The sequence below is a fragment of the Strix uralensis genome, chromosome 15 (assembly GCF_047716275.1).
Source record: "Strix uralensis isolate ZFMK-TIS-50842 chromosome 15, bStrUra1, whole genome shotgun sequence".
Taxonomy (NCBI): Eukaryota; Metazoa; Chordata; class Aves; order Strigiformes; family Strigidae; genus Strix; species Strix uralensis.
In genome coordinates, this window is record NC_133986.1 from 10,881,421 (window position 1) to 10,907,359 (window position 25,939).

The 25,939-nt window shown below is 37.6% G+C and overlaps 2 protein-coding genes across 5 annotated transcripts in view; one reads left to right on the forward strand and one right to left on the reverse strand.

The window, feature by feature from the left end:
- The window catches only part of ABTB2 (ankyrin repeat and BTB domain containing 2), a 158,781-nt gene extending 153,750 nt beyond the window's left edge, over window positions 1-5,031 (reverse strand). For 2 of the 4 annotated variants that reach the window (XM_074884339.1, XM_074884337.1), the window contains exons 1-3: window positions 3,311-3,567; window positions 1,580-1,696; window positions 138-270 (exon numbers count right to left, since the gene is read on the reverse strand). The gene's annotated coding sequence lies outside the window, so the exon portion shown is untranslated. Of the gene's footprint in view, window positions 1-137; window positions 271-790; window positions 1,040-1,579; window positions 1,697-3,310; window positions 3,568-4,916 lie in introns of those variants that run through there. The other 2 variants (XM_074884338.1, XM_074884340.1) reach the window with 2 other exon arrangements.
- Window positions 5,032-5,172: 141 nt separating this feature from the next.
- On the forward strand, window positions 5,173-25,471 carry CAT (catalase). The gene is made up of 13 exons (XM_074884344.1): window positions 5,173-5,393; window positions 10,696-10,867; window positions 11,867-11,977; window positions 13,391-13,521; window positions 14,341-14,445; window positions 15,491-15,616; window positions 16,989-17,180; window positions 18,105-18,257; window positions 19,406-19,544; window positions 21,096-21,226; window positions 21,877-21,984; window positions 22,607-22,693; window positions 23,148-25,471. The coding sequence occupies exons 1-13, from the start codon at window positions 5,328-5,330 to the stop codon at window positions 23,211-23,213; spliced, it is 1,587 nt and encodes a 528-aa protein (XP_074740445.1). The 5' UTR covers window positions 5,173-5,327; the 3' UTR covers window positions 23,214-25,471.
- The last annotated feature ends 468 nt before the right edge of the window (window positions 25,472-25,939 follow it).

The window sequence follows — 25,939 nt, forward strand, 5'->3', positions numbered from 1 at the left end:
AAGAAAATCAAATAAAAGCAAATGCATTAACAAAAGAAAATTGTATTTATATGATGTGAAATAATTTTAATAATGTAGTATCTAGGGATAAAATGCAAAACTGAGATATCCAGAAAGCTAAATACATGTTTGAATACCTTAGCATCTGAAAAGTGCTGCATTTCTTATTCTATTATTGTTCTTCTCTCAGTCATTTCAAGAAGTATACTGCAGCTGTCTTTCCAGCACTAAACTTGAAACACAACTTCTTGATGATGATGATCAGGAATACTGTTTATGAAAATTAATAAATTATTGCAAAACATTAATATAGATGAATTAATTTCTCTTTTTGGTAAAAATACTGAAAAATTTATTTTACTCTAGGACTGGTGTATCCATTGACATTTACTAACCACATACACTATTAAAGTCTGAAGACATGTCTGCTCCAGGACCACTGAAGTCTTTATTGACTATATAGAATGGAATAAGCAGTGGAAAAGAAAAGCGTGTTGTTTGAAACATATAAACTATTATTATTCTAACACACTTTTCTACTGCTGAGGTTAGTCTTTTTCTTTAGTGGTTTAAATTAAGACCTTGCCTTAATAACTACAGCAGAGCTTGGTGGAAAATTTCAAACACAAAAAAGAGGTTTCCTATCTGTCTTCTCCTGATTTTCTTCTACACGTGTTTTCTCAAAGTCCACATTTTCCCTCTGCTATGCTTCTCAGTATCTCACTCCATCAACTGACAGCCCAGTGTGCTGTTTCCCATAAAAGTCAGTTTTTACTTCCTGCCTGCTTACCTTTTCCACTAGTATCTTTCTCTCAATCATCCCTTAAAGTCCACCTCTGAAGATGTTATATTTCACTGTCTTCAGCGTTTTCTATTAGATCTGATGACCGACAATACAAAATTAAACAGACTACATGTAATGCTAGTTACTGAATGATAAACTTAATTAGTAAAATTTTTCAGACATAGCTTACAGAGCATATACAGAGATCCCCAGTTTATTATTACCCATCTTATATTTCATTTCTTCTTCTCACCATATACTGTGTCTAACAGCACCTGTCACCCAGGTGTTGACTGACCTTTAATAGCATGGACTTCATGGATCTCTAATTGCAAGTTTGGCATATAAGATCATTTTGGGTGTGTATTGCCAGTTTGGAATCAAGACAGACAATATGTTCCATCTACTGCATTACAGTGGACAATAATCTGACATTTCTATTAATATTTCTCTGCTTTTCTAAAATATCAACCTTTTTCTTCTGGCTGCACTTGCCATACCTACCCCTCAATCCTGACATGTAAGTGAACAGTTAAATAGTAGTATATGTTCCTCTTTCAGTGCTTTTTCTGTGCCCTGATGCTTACATCAGACGTGACAGCAAAAGGATCAGTGGAAAAGTCATTTGTAGAGGTTCCCGAGGTACTGTAAATATCCCAAGGTTGGATATTTATAACAAGGCCAATTATTATTTCACGTCTCGAGAATAGTTTCATTATATCACTTCATAGTTGGAATACATGCAGCAGATGAATTTGTTTCATGACTGAAAATATATTCAGTAATATCACTTACATTTTTATTATGTGAGCCTAAAACAGAGTCTTTATTTTTTTCTTTTGGACCTTATTCCTTGCAGTACAGGTAGAAAATGTATCCAAGCCTCATCTCTAGATATGTAATTCGGATACTCTGGAAGATATAAATTGAACATCCTTATTAGAAGGGAAAAAAATTAAGTTTCCCAATCCTGTGATAAGTGTTCTCACCAATAACCAGTTTAATTAAAAATGAGCACTCTCTGCCTTGTGTTTCTCATTTCTGATCTTTTAGAATAAACGTCCTTGTGGCCAATGTGCTCTGTGCTGAAGTTAAGCGCTTTGGCTATGTAGTAGAGGTACTCTGAGTGTACCTACTCAACAGAGGTTGCAGAGAACATGGGAACATTTATGAACCCGGTTTCATCATAAGCAGGAGGTAGGTACCAAGTCAGCCAGCCAAGATGGCTGATACATGTAGCATGAAAGCTTTAGGTGCCTGTGTAACTTAATTAGTAAAGCAACAGGCACTATTAACCTTCTACTCGATCATTCCCTTAGGTGTAACTGACTGAACTACACATAAACTTTATATACAGCATTAGTGTGTGTGTGTGTGTGTGTGCGCGTGTGCGTGTGAGTGAAACCGACCTTGTAGTTTGTGTTTAAACTCACTTTAAATACAGAAAACAAAATACAAATGCTAAGTATTATGACTTTTAATCTCTCAAAATCTTAATTAAGGGTGAAGTGTGGTTTGGATTATGCCTCAGAAAGACAGGCAGCAACATAGAACCAGTCTCCCTAGGTAAATAAAGATGATTAATTTGGAATTGTTTGAAGTTTGTTTACTTAATGCATATATAACAGGAGGCTTACGCAGGCAAATAAGATGCCGCAGGAATCAAATATCACAATAGAAGGGGGGAAAAAAGGAAATAAATAAAGATACCCACAGCAAGGTATCTGTGGAATTTAAACCAGTATTCCTGCTTTCTTCAGTGAAAAGATAGAAGGCTAAGGTGAGATGAGAGAAAATATATTTGTTTCACACTTCACTTAGCTTTGTATATGACCTTATCAAATGCAGTTACTAAAATGCAAGCAGTAAAGCTAAAGCACAAACATTTTTGAAAAATACATGTCATTGGTATTGCCACCTGTTCTCTTTTGAAATTTTTTTTGCATATTTTCTTAGCCAATATTTAACCTCCTCTTGTTTTTTCAGGCACACATACACATGTGTATACACACATATATCTTTTCCTCTAGCACTGCAGTTATAATAAGAGGGGTTTATGTGAAATGAATGAGAAGCAGTTTTTGCAAGTTACTGCTATTTTGAAACAGACTTGTGACAAGCATGTTTATCTACACACGTTTGTTGACAGAAGATGTTAAACTTTAAAGGAAAAGCAAACAACTCTTCATGAAAATGGCCATGTTGCCCTCATTTTTCTGGTTAAGCAAACTGAAATACCAATTACTTGATTTTTAAAAAAGTGTGTATGCACTTCTAATGTTAAGTCTATAGGACTTAGACAATCAGTCTTTTCTTATGAAAAGACCATTTTTTAATAAAAGTCATCTTAAAAAATAAAAGCTGCGTGGAAGAACACCATGTAAGCCTGAATGAGTGCCTGAAAAGATCATTAATGTTCTCAGAAATGGCTGATGGTGGGGCCTACAAATAGTTTGCAGAATGGGAGCTAGCATCTTGAAAACTAAGTTTTCTGTGGGTTAAGACCTTGTTGTGAAGCTTGGATACCTTTTTCTTTGGCTGATATTATAGAGGGTTTCTTGCTCTGCAGACTTTATGTATTTACTCCTGTTTAGCTTTACCAAGGATCTTCTGAGTGCAGCAGAAGTCTGGTACATGGACGTGATCTGTGGTTGCACAGAAGATGCAGTAGCAGGTGTAGTCTGATGATGTATATTTAGTACAAAAATATTAGAAACATAGGTGATTGATCTTTCTTGCTTTTCTTTATGATGTAGGTTATCATGTTGAGAAAGAAAAGATTATGAGACCTGGAGACATGAAAGAAATGTCCAAAATAAGGCTGAAGCAGAAAAAGGGGAGTTTGCTGTTCCTACCACTGGGGAAAAGGAGTACCGTTAGTGATATTCCCTGGGTAGTACAGACCTGAATTTGGGAGCCTTAGCCCTCTACTACATAATCACGCATACTAGATAAAGCTATCATCTGATTGAAATAATGAGAAAGACTATTCTTTGTATCTGTTAAGAGAAAAAATGTAGCCATAATCTTGCAGATAAGCATTTTCCCGGTTTCATTTCTTTTTGACAGGCTGTGGGTAAACAGAGCTGCTCAGCTTCGTTGTTGTAATGTGTATTCTGTGAAGAACCACACTGGGATTCTTATCAAGAATGATGGGGGGGAAAACCAAACCACCGCACACACAAAACTTGCTGACTCAGTTGCTTTTATAAACCAGTATTCTCCTGCAACCACATTTGGGTAATTTCTGTTTGTTTAGACAGGTCACTTATCTGCTATGATTACCCCCAGTCATTGCCATTAGGAAAGAGCTAATAAGGGGCAAGGTACATATATTTTAGTTTTCTAATCTATATTTTAGTTTTCTAGTGTGCATAGGTAGTCTTATCCATCTGTCTGGGTCCAGAACCCCATACAGAAGTACGAGCTATGAAGTACAAGTCCACAGAATAACTGGCCATATAGATCTTCATCTATCTTTCAAGTACCCAATGTCACATAACCTAATAGTTTAAGATACCTTATTCCTGTGGCTGAAAGGTTTTGGCTCAAATTAGGAAAAATAACTCCCTGTTAACCACTTTTATCCCATGTAGCAGCACATCCTTGAGGCACAAAGCCAGGGGACCTCCCCAGTGTTATGAATGTTACAGTACAAGGGACGGACCTGTGGACTGTAGTGCAGAAAACTCAGCAAAGACGGTGCTTTAATAACTGCAGTCGCCTAACAAGAGAACTGTATTTACCTCATTATTTATAAGTATAATCCAGGGAGATTTCTTATTAATTCAGAAGTGTGCTTTTTTAAGGTTACAAATTCAGGCCTCCAAGAAATACTGTTTACAATTGGGCGCATATGAATTATGACCAATATTAAAATCACCTGTGCCTCATTTGAGGTACAGATATAAGAACGAACATTTAACTATACACTTGGTCACTTGGATTTTGCAATTTAAAACATTTTTTCCCACTGAAACAAACGCTGCCTCCGAAACTCCTGAAGCAATTGCAGTTTCCACAGTGCCCTCATCCTGTAATTTCCTACGCCACTGAATAACTTAAATTAGCAGCTTTAGAAAGTGCCGACATCTCAAAACTGGAAACACACACCAAAAATTAAGTTACTTACGCAGCTAACTAACCCCGCCCAAGCTGGAGTAACAAGGGAAGCGGCTCTCTGCAGCCCCGCGCTTGCCTATCGCCATCCCCACAGGCTGAGGCAGCGGGCTGCCGTCGGCGCCCCCTCATAGCGTCTGATTGACGCTCCCCTCACCCATTCACAGCTCGCGCTGCCCGCTGGGCGCGCCGCTATTGGCTGAGGAGGTAGCGGGGGGTGGGCGCAGCGCAGGGGTAGGAGCCGTGGGTGCGGTAGCTCCCGCTACCTCCTGCTGCTGCGGGGCGTGGCGGTTCCTCGCGGGGTCCCCTCTCTGGCGCTGCCTCCTCGCTGGTGACCGGCACAGTCCCGCCGGGTCGCTCCGCGCTCGCTTCTCTCCGTATCGCCCTTCCTGCCTTTGGGGGGGGGGTCGCCTGAGCTTGCAAAATGGCTGACGGTCGGGACGACGCCTCGGACCAGCTGAAGCAGTGGCGGAGCCAGCGGGGCTCGCAGGTACCCGCCAGGGCTCCGTGGGGCGGCCTGAGGGGCCTCGGCACCGCCTTCCTCGTCCGGCCCGGCTCGGCTCGCTGGGCGGTAACGGTCCGGCCCGCTGCGAGGGAGACGGCGGAGGGACGGTGGCCTCGCGGGCGGGGTTGCCCCCATTGCGGAGGGGAGCGGGTGCGCCCCGGTGCCGGAGGGCGCAGGGCCCGGGGCTGCTCCGGACGGAGGGGAGGCAGCTGGGACGGAGCAGGGCCCGCGGGGCCGTGCCCGGGAGAACCTGGGCACGAAGCGGCTGGTGGCTGCCAGCTGGCCGGTAGGGACAAGGGCGGTCAGCGCTGCTGGCACGGCGGCTCTGCCTTCTCCACACCCCCTCCTTCTTGGCAGGAATGGGGCTCCTCTGCGCCCGAGCAGGCAGGTCCTTGGGCAGAGATATTACCTTTTGTTTTTCGGTCTCATATATTCGTACTTTCAATTCTGCTGTCACATGGGTAGAACCCAGTAAAAATGGAACTAAGGAATAATATAAAAGATAAAGTACATTCAGCAATATGCAGAGACTTGTTTACCAGGTTGAAGTGGGTTGGGGCAAGTAGTTGACTGAAATCCTTAGAATGTGGAATCAACAGCACAGCGCTCCATCTTCAGAAGATGTAGAATATACCCCAAATATTTGGGTAAATGTATAAATCCTGCAAGAGTTGATCTCCCTCCTTCTTCATCAGATCAGTGTGACAGTTTCTACTATGTATTTTCTGACAGAAGTGTGTATTTGGCATTAAATACTTTTTCTGCTGGTTATGCTTAGCAGCAGTCTCACAAGACGAGTGGATGCCTTGCTTCCCCCTGCTTGTAGATGTTATGTCATCTTGATTTTATTTTTTCCCCTTGGTTCTAAAAGGTACTGTATGAAAGCTACCTTCTAGTAACGAATTGTGACTTCTAACATATTCTAGCATGCTTCATAATATTTTATTTTTGTAATGTGAGTAATACTTTTCATATGGATGTTGTTTTCTTCTGTAACAAAGCAGTATTTGAATACAGGCCAAGGTTAATTTGAAGATTGGGAGGCAACCCAAAGTCTGTGTTGCATAAGGAGTCATGAGACCTTAAGATAGAAAGGGGGTGGACTTATTAGAATTTTAAAGTGACTTGTATAAGGTGCAAAGTATCAGTAATGCCTGGAAGTATGTACTTTGATGTATGGTGTTTACAACAGCTGTGACTAAAATTCTCCTGTCTTTGTTTCCCTTCTTTCTGTCATGGGGGGTTAGTGCTGTAATGAAATACACATGCAGATTCGAAAGTTCTTATCTTGTAAGGTTTTGACTGTATGCAGCTCCCAACCATATGAAAATAATGGCATCAAACTCAAGCCCAAAAGTAATATGACAATTCTTCTTAAAACTACTGTTCTCTTTCTCTCCCTTCACACTGACAGAACTTGTTTTGTGTGTCCCACATAACATGATCCTGAAGCTAAAGTGAATATATCCTACCATTTTAAAAAAAAAAAAAGTTTGTACTTCTAATGTGAACACCAGAAAGAACCTTTCAGATAGTCTGCCTACACAAAATAGACTGTACAGCCAGCCACAAAGCTGTTAAATTTTTTGATAGGTTTAGTGGTTTAGGGACTACTTCTAGTAGTCTTCGATGTTAGCATTACAGCAGTGGTTTTTAGACCACAGTATAGCCGGTTGGTTTGAGAAGGGCTGTATTACCTCTACAAACCTTTATTCTTTGTTGCATGCATAGTTTGCAAATAATATGCAAGGGTTTTTTCTACCCTTGAGGTAATCAAACAGAAGGTGTTAAAAAGGCATAGGTGAATCAAAAGGACTCAAAAAGTCTCCTTAAGACTAAGAATACATTTGTTATATTTTTCCTTGTCTTTTACCAAACTCTTGCAAGGGCTTTGTAGAGGAGAAGGTCATAGGTGTTGATATATGCATTATAGTCCTGCTACTGCATGGTTAAGCCTACTGGGCTGCTTAGAATTTATGGAGAACTCCAGGATAAACAGGGCTCTAATTCAACATAATTTTTGCATTTCTTAATGGGCTGAGTGAAACTGGATTGCTGCTTCAAGATGTCATAAGTATTAGTGACTTTAAAAAGTCACTGTATGGCCTGGAGGGGTCTCGAGCTATGTGTCATGTTAAAAAAGTTACCAGAATGCAGTCCCCAAGTTTGCTTTTCTTTGAATTATGGTAGTTGGAATTCATAAATGGTGCTGAAGCTGTCCACAGGGTTTTTGAGTGACAGACTGCCTTCGAGTGAGGAGGAAGTGGAAGTCTCTATGTAAACGCAGAACACGTGGGAAGGATGGAAATGTCTAATGAATGATAACACAAGGAGGTTGGAGAGGAAAAGGCAGAAGCTTAGGATGCTGTTGGTAGGACCTGTTCTGTTTCTTCATATTACAGCGAGCTTGCCTGTCTTAAATGAGTATGGCAGAGTCATCAATATGAAAGAAATCAATTTATGGTTAGGAAAACTAATACATTGGGTTTTATCTATGAGAAACTTGAAGCTTTTAATCAGCAAAACTACTGAAAATAAAAGAAAAATATTGGTAATGCTGGAAACTGGATGTTTTTTAAAAAATGTGGTTCTTCCTAAGCAAACTCTGCCAAAAATTTTTGACCAAAAAGTAAAATCAAAAATGTAATGATATGTGAGCATTTTACAGTCTCCTCATCTGCAGACTGTACCCTGTTCTAAGAAAGGGCTCGTCAAAGTAGAGGCTTGAATGGGTGTCAAGATGGGTTGTTTGTAGTTTTCATACCTCAGTACAGAAAATACGTCAGCATAATGAGCTGATGATATAATTACATTAATTTGTGTTTGGTGAATATCTTGGAGTACAATATTTTACGTTTACTAGACTGAATAAAATGGATGAATGAGCTTTTTCCTAAAGTTCTTTGAATATGGTAGTGTCATTCTAGTTGCTTTAATATATGAAATTAAGATCTAATTCAAAACATTCATTTGTAATGGCAATTTAAGTAATTTCTAGTTTAAGATGATAGCTAAAACATACCTATTTATGGGTGCCAAATTATATGGGCCCTGTATGTTAGGATAGCATTTTAAGAAGTTGAACCCTTGGAACTTCCCGTGCAGTCTGACTAGGTGATTTCTCAGTGGGTGGTGAAATTCTTTTCTTTGGCTCATTTAAAACTGAGCAAAACATACATGTGATATATAAGCAGCAGAAAGAATACTGGGAACAGTTTCTACTCTTGCATATTTCCCTTGACAAACTATAAATAATGTTTTGATTGAAGCAGATATTCCTTTGACTTAAGAATGCTTTAAATAAAGCTAAAGTGGTAACTTTCCTGTAAGTTCCTGAACGTCAATTTCCTGTTTGTAACCAGATATAAATTGTCTTTTTTTACATGTTTGTACGAATTTCAGTGTAGGTTAGGATGTCAAGCATACTTTAGGAACTTATGCTTATAGCTTTGTGCTAATGAAGTAGTGAATGAAGAATAAAGAACTTTTATTAGGTATTTTGGGAATTCAAGCCAGCTAGAGTAGTGTGTTGCATATTAGTAAGAAAATTGGGAATGCAGTTATCCTGTCCAATGTCTTTCATGTGGTTATTTGTGTCCCTGAGTTAACAAAGGTGTATCTAACTCTCCGTGTATACTCTGCCTCGTCCAGAATAGATGTGTAGATGTGAATAATTGTTGCCTTTGTGGGTTGCGTCCTGGGGAAAAAAACAACATGGAGGCTGGTCCAGTTCAGTAACTTCCATGAGGTACGGATGGGAATTTTGTCTGTTTACAGTAATTAAAAAAACTTAAAGCAGTACTTAGATTGTCAGTATAAAAATTGGAACACCGTAAAGTTGCTGATATAATAGTGAAGGCCTTCTTAACAGGAGTTACTTTTTCCTTCTCTTCACCATCTCTTTTCACTTATAGAACTTTAAAAGAAGGAGAAGTAGTCAGGAGAGGATGAAGTGAGTTTGTTCTGGCGCATTTCCCATGGGTCAGGTGCCTGGATGCTGCTGGCAGAAGAGGGTAGGAGGTACAGGTCGAGAGCCCTTGTGGATGTATGTCAGTTTAGAGCAACATGTAACCATGGATTTAGTGTTAACTGGTCATAATCTGTGACCTGGATATTTGAGCTCACCCTATTGCAAACTTTTTTCTGTTGTTTGTTTGGGTTTTTTTCCGTTTGTACTAACTTCTGTTCTGTTCTATGTCCTTTACAAGCATTGCCCTGGCTCCTGACATTTAATGTACTCCAGAAAAAACTGACACCTGCAACCATCAGGTCTCTGGAGCTGATGTACCTTCCTTGCTGTGTTTTCTACGGTACCCAGTAAAATAGGACTGTTGCCTTAGAGGAGCGTTATGACCCTATATGTGATGCAGATAAAGTCTTTTGTACTGGGATTTTTATTTTTTTTTTTTAAGAAAGTGGGAGTCACTCAACTATAGTACTACAGACTTCCAACAGATGTTTCTTGGAGTGGCTGTTTTTTCGGGTACAGGGTCACTCCTACTGTACAAGATACTGCAGCTCTAAGTAGCCTATGAGAATGGTTAACTTCAACTTGGTATGGAAGGGAAGGGAAAAGATTGAGTATGGGCTCTCTTGGGCAGTTTCTTTAAAGACAATAGTGATGTTAGTAAAAATAACTGAAAATGTTGTGGTTTGCTGTCCTGTTGGCAGTAGGGCTTCTCAGAGCTTTTGTTAGTCATAGTCCTTCTATGGTTCAGGAGTCTAGAATGATGATTCCTCAGGTGCTCTTGCTTATGTTATTTTCCATACTCTTCTAGACCAACAGTAGTCATGAGTACCCCTTTTTAGTCTTTATGCTGTGTGACTGTAGTTCTTTCCTTATGCTTCCATCCCTTTACTGACATTACCATCTTCCTCTCCTTTCTCCCTTATTACTTCCCAGCAGCTACTCCTTTCCTAGCGTGCTCTCCCCATCCTCTCCTGTTGAGGTGGGGGCAAACTGGACCCTAATGCATGTTTTAAGGTTGACACTTCATATTTTTTGTGAAGCAAGATAGATAATCTTAACAAGTAATACTTCTGAACCATGGAAAACATTCTTGGATTATACATGATATGAACTCCCCTTCTTATATAGTCCCAGACTTAGATGTCTAACTACATCATCACCATACTATATTTTTTGTAACTGGTTCCAGAATCGTATGTCATTTTGCTATATACTCGTGTGACATGTAATGGTTGAACAGGCATGCACATTGTGTGACTTAAATATAGAGGGTTTTTAATTTCTGGTGGTGTGATATTGACTGTCTCTCGCTTTCAGAAACCAGATGTCTTGACCACCGGTGCTGGGAACCCCATAGGAGATAAGCTCAATATTCTGACAGTAGGGCCACGTGGACCACTTCTTGTGCAAGATGTTGTTTTCACTGATGAGATGGCTCATTTTGACAGAGAGAGGATTCCTGAAAGAGTTGTGCATGCAAAAGGAGCAGGTATGTTTAAAAACACATACTTTTTCTCTGTATAGAATTAGACTTTTAAAAGCTTTTGAGTTAACACATAGATTGTGACAGATAAATTGAATTATATTAGCTATAATTTAGTATTAAAGAATATAATAATTCTATATCAACAACAGTGGTAAGGCCTCATATAAAAGAATTTAGTGTCAAAACTTGAAGCACTGAAAAACCGTTTAGAAAAAAAAAAAGAGCAAAAATGTAGTTACAGCCCTTAGATTTTTACTGTATTTGCTGTAATCTCTGCTTTGTCTGTCTGTTCTTCCATAGTACCCCATTTTTCTGGAAGGAAAGACTTGCCCATCTCTATTTTAATGGCTGTTTGCATGTTAGAGATTCTTGTCTTTGTCATCTGATGTATCTGTCTGCCAAAGCAAGATGATGATCTAATATTTAAATTTAAAAAAACTAAACCAACTGGTTTTCGTTATTGATCTTAGTAGGGTAAAACTGGCACCTCCGATTTCTGTTCCGTGTTGCTCTAGAAGAAGAAAATATGGGAGAATTTATAATGTGAATGTACATGGGAAAAATTCTTCTGTGGGGGTGGGAAGAATTTTGTTGCTTCATCCAGTTTACAGGTGGACCAAAAATTCTGCAACATGTATCAGGATTAAAGAAATACTTATCTTGCTCTGAGGTAATATGCAAATCTTGACAGAAGAGCATCCAAAAAGCTACTGTTTGTTATTTTACCCAGTAGAAGTGAGGTCTGTGTTGCTGCTGGGAACTGTTAACAATTGGTTAAGGAGGGGAGAGTGAGCACATATGCAGTATGCAAATAGTAGTTTGTGTTAAGTATATTTCATTTTGTGAAAATAGAGTGTTTTAGTGCATAGATATGAACTGTGCTTAAACTATGTGTATTTCCATGTTTCCTTTTGGCTTAAAGTTGTGTGTTGGACCACAGTAAAACAACAAATACGCTGTTATTGTATCTAGATCTGATATTTTGAAATTGCTTTTCTTCAGGAGCCTTTGGCTATTTTGAAGTCACTCATGATATTACCCAGTATTGCAAGGCAAAAGTGTTTGAACACATTGGAAAGAGAACTCCGATTGCTATACGATTCTCCACTGTTGGTAAGGCTCTGAAGTTACTGTGTATTTTCTTACATGTGTGCCATAGTTACACTGATAGCAGTGTTTGCATTGTGGAGCATTTAATGTACTTAAGGTAGTTTGAAATGCTTTCTGCCAACCAATTCCTCTTCTGTGAATTTCATTTAAATTGTAAGACCTTAAGCAGCTTCCGCATCTTTCTGCCAGAGCTCTCTGTAGACACTTTTCCATCTGGAATGTGAGAGAAAGGATAGCCTGAGCTATTTTTTTTCCTGGCAGAAAGCTTGCTTTGTTTCTGAATGGATCGTAATCAACGCTTGCAATGCTGCAGTTTAACACTTGGAAGTTAAATACCTGTAATCTCTTATGCTGTAGGAATGTTTTGGGGATGAATGCTGTAAAGTAAGTACTAGACAAAGAAAAATAAACAATCTTCCATAAATAAACTCTTGCTTCTTAGAGCTGAATGCATAAACTAGTAAAATCTTAAATTATATTAGATAAAACATGCATTATGATCAATATCTTGTCTGATAGAAAAATGATCTTTCAAAATGTATGTGTTACTACTTTATCTGTTTAAAAAGAAAATAAATTCTCATGAGGATTCGGTTCTGGTAGTAGTATTGGAGAGAAAACAGTAGTCCAGCAAGGCTCAAGGAGCTGCCGGTTTTGGCCTACTGGCTTTTCCCTGTGTCACCAAAACTTAAGGGGTCATGGAACGTTATATGGGGGAAAGCTGAGTTTGATCTGCGGACTGTGTGCTGAAGAAGGTTGTTGCATTGTTACCTTTCCTTTCCCTGCTCTGTTTGAACACGTTTCTTCCTAGCTGTTCTGTAGTACACAATTATTTTTTTTAATGAGAGAATGAGTGTCCTTGTTATTTCATCATGTTGTTTAGCATTAGCTGTTCCTGAATACTTCTGGAATGCTTTTGCTCTAGTGTAGTTACCTACTGAAAGGACTGGTTTTGGTTAAAGCAGGAGGGGAACTAAAAGGGTTACAACTCTTCTATAATAACTCTTCTTTTTTATTAAGCACACTATTTAGATTGCTGCCTTCCAAATGAGAGCTTTCACAGTGGGATCTGATGCACAGAAACTAATGTGGTTTTAGCTGATTCAGCCTCATCATCTGATGTTTTTGTTAGTGATAATGCAAATTTCACTCTTAATTGGTTCAAGTGGATATACTTTTTTCTTCCTTTTAACTGTGGCCCAAATGCTTGGGTGGGTGTCTGTTCACACTTTGGAAACTTCCAGTGCCTGAAATATTGTTGAAAATATGCCAAAATATGCCTTGGTGTAGAAAATACTTTAATAAACCCCACCCTTTTAGGATTTATGGCATATTCTGATGTTCCATATTTTTATGCTTACATTTTGTCTGCATTTCCTATCATAACACTTCTGTATGTTCATGTGTTTCTTCAAGCTGGAGAATCTGGGTCAGCTGATACAGTTCGTGACCCTCGAGGCTTTGCAATGAAATTCTATACAGAAGAGGGTAATTGGGATCTTGTGGGAAATAATACCCCTATCTTCTTTATTCGGGATGCATTGTTGGTGAGTAAGCACAAAAGATGAGGGTGCTTTGGGAAAGAGTCCAAAAGTTCATTCCCATCTTGTTCTTGCTTTGCTGAGAAGCAAACAGCGTTGTTTTGACATACTCAGACTTTGTGTTTGTTAGGTGGTCTGAACATTTTTTTGCTTGAAAAGGTATTAATTAAAAAAAAAAAATTAAGAACTAATGCTTGATAACTTATGTGGTTTCATAGCACAAATGGCACAGACATTTAGTTGTGTTTGCAAGTGCGTATGCCACAGCAGAATAGCCAGCAAGTAAGTACATTACCAATTTTTTAACTTAAGATCTGATCAGTTTTGTCTTTTAGTATAAGTTTAACAGCATTTTGTAAGTAGAGGGGCTTTCCTTGAGTGGATGAGCTCTGCACAGATATTTTATAGTATCTCTGTATTCAGTTAGGAGTCAGATATTCAGTAAAGTTCAGATACACATATTTGAAAAGATTTTCCTTGCACTTTATCAGTCAAATGAAAGCATTCTTTAGCTTTGAAGAGCCTGTTTGTCCTAATTGCAAATGTTTCACTTTCACAGACCAGTAAAATTAGGATAATGAATTTGGTTGTAGGAGGTCTATGACAATAGAAGATTAGGTCTTTTTTGCAGTGATCTTACAGCTTTGTCTCATCTTTGTATGCTGTTCCTTTCATAGTTAAGTGTATTGAAAAAATTGTTTGTCTTGTTTTGTACCAGGAGTTGCTTAGTATACCCTGTAACATTTTTTCAGAGATGTTGCAGAACTTGGAAATGTTACAGAACTTTTTTTTTTTCTCTCCCTCCTCCATTTACGGACGAATTAGTTTCCGTCCTTCATCCACAGCCAAAAGAGGAACCCTCAGACTCATTTGAAGGATCCAGACATGATGTGGGACTTCTGGAGTCTTCGCCCTGAGTCTTTGCATCAAGTAAGGTTCCCCTTTGACTTCATTTTATATGATTAAGAAAATGCTGTTATAACATGATATATTTTAAAATATCTCTTTTCCATGCTTTATCTAGAAGTCTACATAATCTTTTGGGAGAAGTAAAGGTGAAAGGCCTACAATAACTTTTAAGGCTATTAGTATGTGTATCTAGCCTTTTTTCTTTTAAAGACTCTATGAAATGCGTGGGATTCTTCTGTTTTCATAGTCATATCTTACATAGGGATGAAGGGGTAGTTGCCAAGTTTTCTGATACTAAAGCAGTGGAGATACTGGTGAACAGCAAACTGTTAATGTTGGAGAGCAGTAAAATATTAGGAAGGTAATGCTATCACATACAAGTTTATTTAAAGCTGTATGTTGTGTAGCATGTTAGATCAATTCCAGAAATGACTAGAATTTGCAGTGCATTCTAATTATTCTGAAATGTATCTAAGAAGGTTACACCAAAAAGCTAATAGGAAATTAAAAATGCAGTTGTAATTTTTTTAAAAGAAAATGGATTCATAGAGAAGCCTTCCTTTCTAACTAGAAGAAGTACCACAAGCATTGTTTGTGATCATAAACCTAAAGAAAAGCAGCATTTTGAATATGTTTGCATGGTGGGATGTTTACTGCTCGAAGGCTTTGAAGAACTACTTGTTAAGGTCTTCAGTTTTCAAATTTTGTCTTTTAACCTGGAAAAAGTTCTTATTTATATTTGTAATTTAAATTATCCATGCTTAACTGCTTTGTACTTATAGGGGAAATCATAACATTAACCTAGTGATAATGTCTTGTACTTCACATAGGCATGTGGGTATAAAACTTCACATAGGTTTAAATCACAGTTGTTCTTCGTGCAAAGCCAAAACACTCTTCTTTCATTAACAATCTTAAAACTTAAACTAGAAATTCCTCAAGGATTACGTAACATTAAGATAGTTTCTGGTGACGCAGATTAATGCAGTAAACAAACTTTGTCTCAAATAGTCACTTTATCCTTGAACTGGTGAGTCCATTAATACTATTTGTTCCTTCTCTTTAGGTGTCTTTCTTGTTCAGTGATCGTGGTATTCCTGATGGCTATCGCCATATGAATGGATATGGATCACATACTTTTAAACTGGTTAATGCTAGTGGAAGAGCAGTTTATTGCAAATTCCATGTGAAGGTACTGATTTTTTTTCCAGTTATCTATTGGAAATATTTGTCATAGTGGATAAAAAACAGTTTAAATAGAGTGTCTAAAAATGTTCAGTGACTTTGCAAGTTTAATTGAGAAAAGACTTGTTAGTGCATAGACTCAATCAAAAAGCTGTGTGGGGTTTTTATCTGTTCCATGCCTTTAACAAATATGATGAACATCGCTGTTCCTGCTATGACACAGTAAGTATTTACTAGACTATGAAAAACTCTTCTTTGGGGAGCTGTCTCTTGTTATTGGAGAACTCGGTCTACTTGTATAGTGAGCTCTGAGCACCTAGCTCAGCTTACTGCTTTTCAGCCTCGCACCAGTAGGTGTTTTGGGTGTGAAGGTGTACCAGAACTTCCTATGGGAATCCATTGCTGTCATTCCGAGCAGATGCAAGAATCCTCCAGCGCTTTGGAAATGTGTTTTATTCAGTGTCTGATATGTTCCCGTTTCATGTTTGTGGCTACACAGTAGTTTGGATTCAACAGGTGCTTCTTCAGATAAAAGTTCTCTCAGTCTGGATCTGGTTTTTGTTCCCATTTATATTCTGGATATGAGCTGCATTGATCTAGTATTTTTAAGATGGCATCAACTGTATACCAGAATAGAAGAACTCTGTTTCCAAGAGCTCTGCAGCTAAAGCTCACAGAACCTCACAACTTCCACACTTTTCTGAGAAAGCAGTCTCTAGCATATCTTGCTTGAAAACAACTTCCCTTTGAAATTTTAAAGGCAATACAGCTTCTTGCCTCATTAGACTTCAGTGGAGGCTGGACACCTACCTTTGAAGCAAGACTTTGGAAACCATTATGCTAAACTAAGAGGCATTGTGTAGCAGCTTTTAGCCTTCAAGTTGTCAAAACCTTATTAAAGTGAGATTTTTACTTAGTGCTAAAGATGTCACAGAAATAGGGGTGGGAGTTCGGAAATTGAAATTCATGTAGAATCCAGAACTTTCAGCCCTGAGGGCTGCAACTGTTTTACCCCTTTATGCTGGCATGTGATCTGTAGGAAAAGGTGGGATGATGGGACAGTAAAGGAGCACTTGTCCTGTAAGGGAAGAGGGAAAAATCTCTTTACTTGGTGTGCTGCAGGGATCATACCTTCAAGTTTGATGTCTTGCATTCTGCAGGATAGCATTAAATATTTGTTTCACTTCTATTGGAAAACTAATTTTTATCTGGAAGGCAGCTGTTGAATGTATTATTATTCTGAACTTAAATTACTTGAGATTGGAACATGGAAAATTGCATTTTTGGATTATAAATCTTGTTAAAGTACATTCTTATTAATGACTTTTGTAATATTTTCTGCATGTTGTAACTGGTGTTACTGCTTTTACTGCTTCTAGACTGACCAGGGCATCAAAAATCTTTCTGTTGAAGAAGCAGGAAGATTGGCTTCTACTGATCCTGATTATGGAATACGTGATCTTTACAATGCCATTGCCAAGGGGGACTATCCATCATGGTCCTTCTACATTCAAGTTATGACATTTGAAGAAGCAGAGAAGTTTCCATTTAATCCTTTTGATTTAACTAAGGTATCTCTGATAGTGTTGTTAATACTCAATTTCAGCTAGTTTGAGAGGTCATGAGATCATACTGTAGCAAATGCCAGAACTGAGTTTATATCTGTAAGTGTAACAGTTTCCATAGAGTAGCACTGTTTTCTTACTAGTCTCTATCAATGAAGTTAGTCTGTCCTTTTTATTCTTCCCTTCTTTTTTTATAGTGTACTCTTTATTATATGGTCACGACAAGTCAGAAATTCTGGAGATGAAATTATATTGATATATCTGATGTTACTCTTCCTCAGTGGAATATGGATAGGGCTTGATTTCAGGCCTGTAGATTACAGCTGCACCGCATTTCCAAAGCGTGATCTCAGATCGTACAGTCTCACCCTGAACTCTCTAGTTCTAAGTATTTTTGTTAATGTAACTCTGGTTGTTGGTCTGATTTCATCAGACTTCCAATTGCTGTTGAAGGAATGGCCTGTTGAAAGATACTAACGTAAATTTGTATTGCTTTTTTTTTCCTCTAATATTGCTCTCCTAAAATGGCTAAAGACTTTTGAACTTGAAAGCATAGGCTAAGATGACAAAGAAAAGGCTAGTTGAGCTGGTTAAATTTTGAAGTAGCTGAAAACAATCATTCTACCAGTTCCACCTACGATATTACATTCCTGGGCAGTTTTTCAAGCGCCTGTGGGTATTTCACTTAAGAATTCAAGTTCTGAGATTATGCTGGGATGATGAAATAAGTTGCATTAATACTCTGTATTAATTGCAAAAGTCGTCTTAAAATAAGACATTTCTCTAAAAGTTTGTTAGCAAAAAATAAATTTCTTCAGTAATTATTTTCTCAGTCAAGACTTAAATCAGGCCAATGCTGCCTAGTAATTACTTAAGCTGCATAATACTAGAATAATGTTGATTTTAATGTATGTGTGTTATGTTTTCCAGATTTGGCCACATGGTGACTACCCTCTCATACCTGTGGGAAAGCTTGTCTTGAACAGGAATCCTGTGAATTACTTCGTAGAGGTAGAACAGATGGCATATGATCCTAGCAACATGCCACCTGGTATTGAACCTAGCCCTGATAAAATGCTGCAGGTAAACTAAAATGCACATAAGATTTTTACCCGAAGAGCATTACGTTTGCTTTGCTGTTTGTGAAAGCATTCCTATCCCTGTTTGGGTAGCAGCCGTAAACCTGACAGATAGAAAGCAACTGATTTTCTTTTTTTAGTTTATTTTTTGGTGATTGTTTTTAATGATCGTCATTTGATGTGCTCATCCAAAATTTAAATGTAAAGAGAACAGGAAAGAACTAAAGGAATAGAAAATCTAGAACTAGGAGGGCTTCTGCAAAAATTATCAAAGTTGATGGGGAAATCTGTCAGTCTGGCAAGAAGTATGGGATCAAACCATAGCTGCAATGCATATTTATTCATGTTTTTACAGTATATCTTAGAATTATAAACTCTTATGAGTGTGAGAGGTGGACTTCAAATGATATGAAATATGGATGTAACTAATCCCTGATACAAACCATGAGACTATTATTTAGAAGTAGTATCAGATTTCTTACAGGTCAAAATATCTGATAAGACTGGCTGCAGTAGACTATACTGTCTGCAGTGTCATGGATGTTTGCCTGTTAATGCTTTTTAGGATTAAAACCAGATTGTTTCAAGTGATATTCATGGAAAAACGTATTTTGACAGTTTTAACTGGATAAACTCTTGAACCATCATGCAGTTCTTTTGTTTTACTTCTCTTTGCTCCCACAAACTTCATGGTCAGAATCTGTTGTCCTGGCATCCAGATGTCACTGGAACTGCTTCCGATTCAGTTCAGTAAATAAGGGACTAACATATTTCAGATGTAACCAATTTTTAAATCTAAGGTTGAAAATAAGTAGAAAAATATTATATTATTCCTTAGTAACACTTTAGCACTGTTATAGTCAACTTTCATCTCTACACGTGTAACCATTTTCCTGTTTCAGAATAGGTTTAGCATGCCAAAATTGGTAGGAAATACCCAAGCTGCATAAATGCAACTCAACCTGCCATTCTTCGCTAGTATTCCAGCAAAGTTAGATTGTGGCTGAGTGTCATTTTGGACATAATTTGAAGTATGTCAGGAAACAGTCTTCTCCCTTTTACTATTTAATGTATCGTGCTTTGAATTAGCATATACCACTTAAGTGATCTCATTCATCAAGTAGTAGTTAATGTTTGTGATAAATGTTTTAGGGTCGTCTTTTTTCGTATCCTGACACTCATAGACACCGTCTAGGACCTAACTATCTACAAATTCCTGTGAACTGCCCCTTCAGAGCTCGTGTGGCCAATTACCAGAGGGATGGACCAATGTGTGTTTCTGACAACCAAGGTAATAATGAAGTATCATTATGTTTAAAGATATTTTATGCATATACCGCAGAATTCTTTTCACAGGGGATTTAAGATACTTGCTAAACAGATGGGTTTTTTGGATATTACTAACTTCTTATACTGTAAGAAATGCTGCTTTTTCTCCTTAACTATTCAGTGGCTCTTGCGACTTTTTTTCCCCCCACTCAAACATCACTTTTTAACTTCCTGAGCTTCAGACTTCCCGGCCTATCTGTTTTTTTCTTTTTTGTGAAAACTATTCCTTACCGCTCAATCTTTGTCAACCTTTTGGTACCTTTCCTTATATTACTGGGTCCTTTTTGAGATCAGTCGGCCTCGCATGCAGTTGTTATGAATCCGCCATATGCTTTTTTTCTGTAGAGTGCCCTAGATTAGTCCATGTGCCATTCCTAATATTCTCTAACTCGGCTCTCACCAGCAATCAAAGTAATTTACTTCAAACTGTCCAAATGAATTCAAGATCTATTTTGTGTTAGGTAATGACCTATCTTAAAACCCATGATTGTGCATGTATAGTTACATACATTTCTGTTCCCTGTGTGAATTACATGGCAAATAAAATTGTTTTCAGAAAAGCAGTTTTGATACATTCTTTTGGTATCATGAGATTACGTGTCCGTATAAATAGCTAGCTTTGATTTTGATTAGGTTAAACTTTACAGAGGCTAAGCTGTCAATTTATTATTTGCTCCCTTTTCAGGTAACTATGAGTGTGCTGAATAGTACTAGTCCTCACACAGATCCTTGAGGAGGGTCTACCTGATTAATTCTTACTGCAAGAAGTGACCTTTTATTTCTTTTTCCTGTGTTCTTGACATGATGCTAATCGATAAGATACTGACTTTTATCCTGTTATCTCCTGTTTGAGGGAGCTTGTTGAACGCATTCTTATCATCGCAGTTTTTTGTGTGTCCTCTGTATGTCTCTTGTCACTCTTGTACAAGTATTGAGAATCAAAACTTAGCTGTAAAACATAAGCATGCTTGTGTAGGTTAGAGTGCACTTTCCTACATCCTTTAAGACTTTAAAAGAAGCACATGGATATTCCTTACACAATTTCAGCCTTGTGTGAAGTAGTTGATAGTCTCTTAACTATTAGTGTTTTTCTGTTTGATGAATGTAACTTCTACTTCCTACAAGTAGACTCATTTTTAAATTTTTAAACCATGGGGGCAAAAAAGGGGCTTTTCTTGGGGTTTTTTTTACATTTTTACACACTTGTTTAGAATGTGTATATATCTCTTTTATTAATCCAGGAAAGGCGACTTTGGGTGTTTGGACAGGGGGTGGGGAGTTTAAAAGTATGAAAACCAAGTGAAGCTTAAGATGTGTTTAAAAACTTACAAATAGGCCTTTAAGAGAAAGGGGGTTTGCAGAACGCCCTCAGTCAAATGAATTCAGTAAAGTCCCTAGTTTATGTACCTTTCAAGACTTGTAGAAACATGCTTGTTAAAGGGGACTTAATTGAAAAAGGTCTAAAATATTAATTTAAAATGGGGTTTTTGGGGGGTGTGTTGTTTATCTTCAGGTGGTGCCCCAAACTATTATCCAAATAGTTTCAGTGGTCCAGAAGATCAGCCCATGGTAAAGGAGAGCCGCATGGCTGTTTCAGGAGATGTGCAGCGCTTCAATAGTGCCAATGAAGATAATGTGACTCAGGTATGATGTACAAAAAGGGTTTGTATTGCTTATTACATAAGATGATTTTGTAGGGTGAGTCTAGAGAATATTAATAAGAATCATTCACATATGGCTCCTCTCTGAAGCATCTGGCTAACCTGAAGTTCAGCTCTCGTGAGACCTTGGAAGATCCTCATACAGCTTGATTTCATGAATAACTGAATTTTTGCTGACAGGATGGTTTGTGAATTCTCACAGCCCTTTGCCATCCATATTCTGAGCACAGATATCTAGAGGTTGTGACTTTGTCTTCTTGTGATTAGTATCTGCAGATACGCAAACTAGAGTATGCATGCAGTGTCATGATCATCAATTCCTGCATTGGACCTCAACAGCAATATTTGTTTTCAGTAATTCAATAAACAACAGTTAATTCAAGCTAGAAATGGAAGGAATTGTTAGCAGGTTTGCAAAAAAAAAAAAAAAACAACAAACCAAACAACACCTAAACCACAAATTGGTTGCCTTTTGAATGTGTGTTGAGTATTTTAAGTGTTGCCTGGCTAGTAAGTGAAAGCTATTCTTCAGTAATAATGAATTCTAAAAGTCTAGTAAGTATTATCAGCTGCTACAGATAGAATGACTTGCTTTTGGGAATTTCAAAATAAAACTTTGTTTCCAATCATAAGGTGCGAGAATTCTATACCAAAGTGCTGAAGGAGGATGAACGCCAAAGGTTGTGTAAAAACATTGCTGATCATCTTAAAGATGCACAACTCTTCATTCAGAAGAGAGCAGTAAGTGGCCTATATGGTTTTTAGCCTTTGCTCTTTATTCCAGGTTTTCTTGCAGTCTAGTACCTTGGTCAAAATGGCAGTAAGCTTATGGAAAGGAAGATCAGGAATTCTTCTCTAAGAAGGCAACTTCTGGATTTTTCTGATGCAGGAATTATCAATACGGAACACTTAAGTGTGTGCCTATTTAGATAATATAACATAAATAACATATAACATGTTAAAGTAACTTTTTCCTGATGGGAAGAATGGGCTTGATGTTGAACATCAAGGATGTCATTATGTGTTTAGCTTGGTGTTTCAAAAATCAGGTGACTGCCAGTGTAATGTTCTACTCTCAACAAGAAGGCAGTGAGGGCCAGGGAGGGATTCAAACTTTATCCTTCCCAATGGAGCTTTGTTTAAATCAGGGAAGAGCCCTGTATGAGAGAACAGAAATAGTGCTTGAAGATGTTTGTAGCTTGTTTCTGGCCATTCACATTTAGACTTCTGGGAAAAAGTTTTTCATCTTCTTCCTTACGATACGTGCTGCTTGTAGGCCACAGGGCAGAAAATGTGTTAAAGAATACATTTGAAACAGAGGAAAAAATTCTGTTTGCCTTTTCTGTTCTGTCTTCCTGTTTAGGTGAAAAACTTTACTGATGTTCATCCTGACTATGGTGCCCGTATTCAGGCTTTGCTGGACAAATACAATGCTGAAGGTGGGAAAAAGGTATGTTAATGATTTCTGTAGTTGAAATTTGACTGACTGAATTATCTTAGCTTCTTTTGCAAATCCAACGAAGTGAGAAATTGGTCTTGTTTCCCATTTGGTTTAAATGGGAGAAGTCAGTGCATGCAGAATTACAAGATGAGGAAACATCACTCTAATTACCTTTAATTGCATGTTGATTAACCAGTGATGTACAATTACTGTGTTTCAGTTGGGTTTCTGTCAGGCTTCTGGAAGATAACTCTATGTGATATGCAATGTGTTCAGGTTGATTCTTCAGACCAAGTGATTACCCACTCTTTGTAATGGCAATGAAACATTTCCACAAACCTCTCCTGGGCTCAGGGCTTGCTACGTAGAGTAACAACATGGTTGCTTCAAGTACTCATTTTTTTCTGGAATTCTCCTATTTCTAATGGAACTTTCTCTGAATATTTCTTTGTATTATTTTTAGGATGTAATTAGGACATATACACAGTCCACATCTCGTGTGTCTGCCAAAGAAAGATCCAACCTGTAAAGCGTGCTGCAGAGATTTACTCTATGAATTTTGCGTCCTTACAACTGCAGGACAACCTGCTGAACATGTTAATGAATGTAGCAGACTTCCGCACAAATACAGAAGTGTTTTACAGGCTTGATTTATTAAGCTCTCAAGTGCCTGTATCTGTATTGGAAACTAGGTAACCCAAGCTAACAATCCTAGTGCCTTTCAACACTAGTGCTTTACTGCTTGTTAACAACACATGGTGTTTTTAAGGAAATTCATGACTAAAAATTGTTTCTAGAAGCAAACATAAGTTTAATCAAAATAATGCTTCATTTTTTTTATTGTAAAACTTTCCTGGCTAAGTCACACAATAGAACTTCTGTAATGATACTGTGATTATCCTTATGGATAAACTTTTTCACGTTAAAAAGCTGATGTTGTTCAATATTTCTAATAAAATAGTTATCTGTATGTATTTGTAGATACTTCCTTTGAATTTCGTTTTTGGCCTTCCAGAAGTAAAATGATATGCAGTAGTTCTAGTAAGATGTTGGTTATGTCTCATTCCTTATCATCAGAATGAAGCTAAGTAGAAAGTTTAATCTGAATATATGTAAATTTTATTCTCAATATATATTTTAAGATAATCTTTGCTTACTAATGCTAGGTTGGGATATAACTGTCCTAAAGATATTTTCTTATTACATACACTTCACAACTAAATTGATTACATCTACATTTTGGGGAGGGGGGGGGTGGAATTGTTCTTTCTAACATCTAAGAATGGAAACAGAAAAAATAGAAAAATAATAATTTTCCAAGTGTCTTGAGAAATTAACTTCCAAATGCATGAATATTTTTATCTTGGCCCAAATCAAGCTCAAGCAGTTTCAAAACTATTCCTAATGGTTCCTGACATTCTGTTATTTTACTGCCATAACATGATATTGCTGTCTAATGATCAAGCCAGGGCTAGACTTTAATTGAAGTGGCATGTTTGTGTGAATATGGGTATCTATAGCTAGATATATGTATAAAGCCTGATTTTAGGCATGTTGTGATGTTGCCTAGTATTTGCAATTTAGTTAATCAGTGCAAATGATTTTGGAACCGTTTGGATTGAAAGGTCTTCCCTATTATCCCTTAGATACAAAGGAGTTTCTTTAGCTTAGTAATACTGTTTTTGTCTTCTATCTTGGAGTATAATCTTTAATCAGGTTTTACTAATAGGCACAAAATGGAAGTGTTTGAGAAATGAGAGCAATGTTTAAATGATAACTATGGAATTTCTGGACACTACCTTGGTTGAATCTGAGTAGTGGTCACCTAAGAAAGCATGTTGTCACCATCTGAGTGTTTTACTATACAAGCATACAACAAAGCCAAGGCTTAAACTACTGTTTTATAAGGGCAAAAATCCCAGCTAGTATTTTTTTTAGATAATTATTTGGAAAGTGTTACCCAATTATGGGGTAATTAGTGTCCAAGCTGACTGTTGAAGTTTTGAAGAAAAAAAAAAATACAATCTGTCATACCTGTTGCACATTGAAGTTAGTCCTAACAGACCAAAAGAGTTTCAGAAGTGTGCTCAGCAGGATCAGGCAATTCACTGCATCTAAAGTCTGGCAAGTTTTAATAACTCCTCTGTTACTTCTTGTGTGATTAGCATTACTCCTCATTTGAAATATTTGCTTTCCTTGTTTGTCTGCTGATACTGCCTCGTTAGCATTTGGGTTGGAAAAAGCATGAATGCTGATACAAAGGATTTCAGAGCCCAGCTACTAGCTTTTAACTCAAGCAAATGTTATACAGATTTCAAATCACAGCAGGTTTTTTTCAATATTCAGTGCATTTCTGGATGTGTCTTGAGTTGTGTTTTGAGTAGGAGTACTTCCTGATTTGACATGTAAGTGTGAATTGGCATTCTAAGAAGTCATGGCAGATAAAGAAGGGTAGATATTGAGTGCTGTTCCATTAAATTGTAGAAAGCTACTTCTCCAACTTGTTTATCTGTAACTTACTGTGAAAAATTAGCTGTGATATAGATGCAGTAAAATAATATGAACTGATGGCCTACTCTATTCTGGGATTCAACTGGATTTTTAATTGATCAGCAGGTGGGAGCTAAAAGAGCTACATAAATGGGTGGAAATATTTCTTGCTCCTAATGAGCTTTGGAAAAGAATAAGCAAGGCTTAATCTTTAATTTTGATTGTGTCTACTGAATGAATTATGTTGTCTTCCTCTTTTTTTCTGAAATAAAATCAAATTTTAAAATCTCTTGGCAACATGTTGTCTGTTTCCTGTGTGAATGTTTATAGTTTATTTTGATCTAGGAAGTTCATCTGTTTTTTGAAGATTGTGTAGAAGCTGTTGAAGTTCTGGGTAATTTGTTTCTATTGCAGAACTTAACTCTTGAATCTAGATTAAGAGCTAAAGACCTTCATAATCTGTGCTGTACCATCATCTCACAAATAGTTAAGGTACCTGCAAAGCATTTGTCACATTCCCTTTCTCTTCTGTCCTATTAAGAAAGTATCAATGTACTTTTCCTGTGAAAACTTTTTCCATGTGAGGAATTCTGAGGTCCTCTTCTACTTCAGGATGATTTCAGCTGTGGAGATGGATCATTTAGACAGTAGAAGATTCCTGAAAAAGCTTATGTTTGCAAAAGTTGTAAAGGGTTGCATAGTCTGAGAAAGCTAATCAAGGCTAAGCAAAGAGGCAGTGTTGTAAAAATAATAAGTGAAGTAGCT

Bases quoted from the DNA above. Each gene is read 5' to 3' on its own strand.
- CAT (XM_074884344.1), top strand. From the start codon at position 5,328: ATGGCTGACGGTCGGGACGACGCCTCGGACCAGCTGAAGCAGTGGCGG. The intron at 13,522-14,340 runs GTGAGTAAGCAC...CGGACGAATTAG, and splicing joins TTATTCGGGATGCATTGTTG to TTTCCGTCCTTCATCCACAG. The intron at 17,181-18,104 runs GTATCTCTGATA...TATGTTTTCCAG, and splicing joins ATCCTTTTGATTTAACTAAG to ATTTGGCCACATGGTGACTA.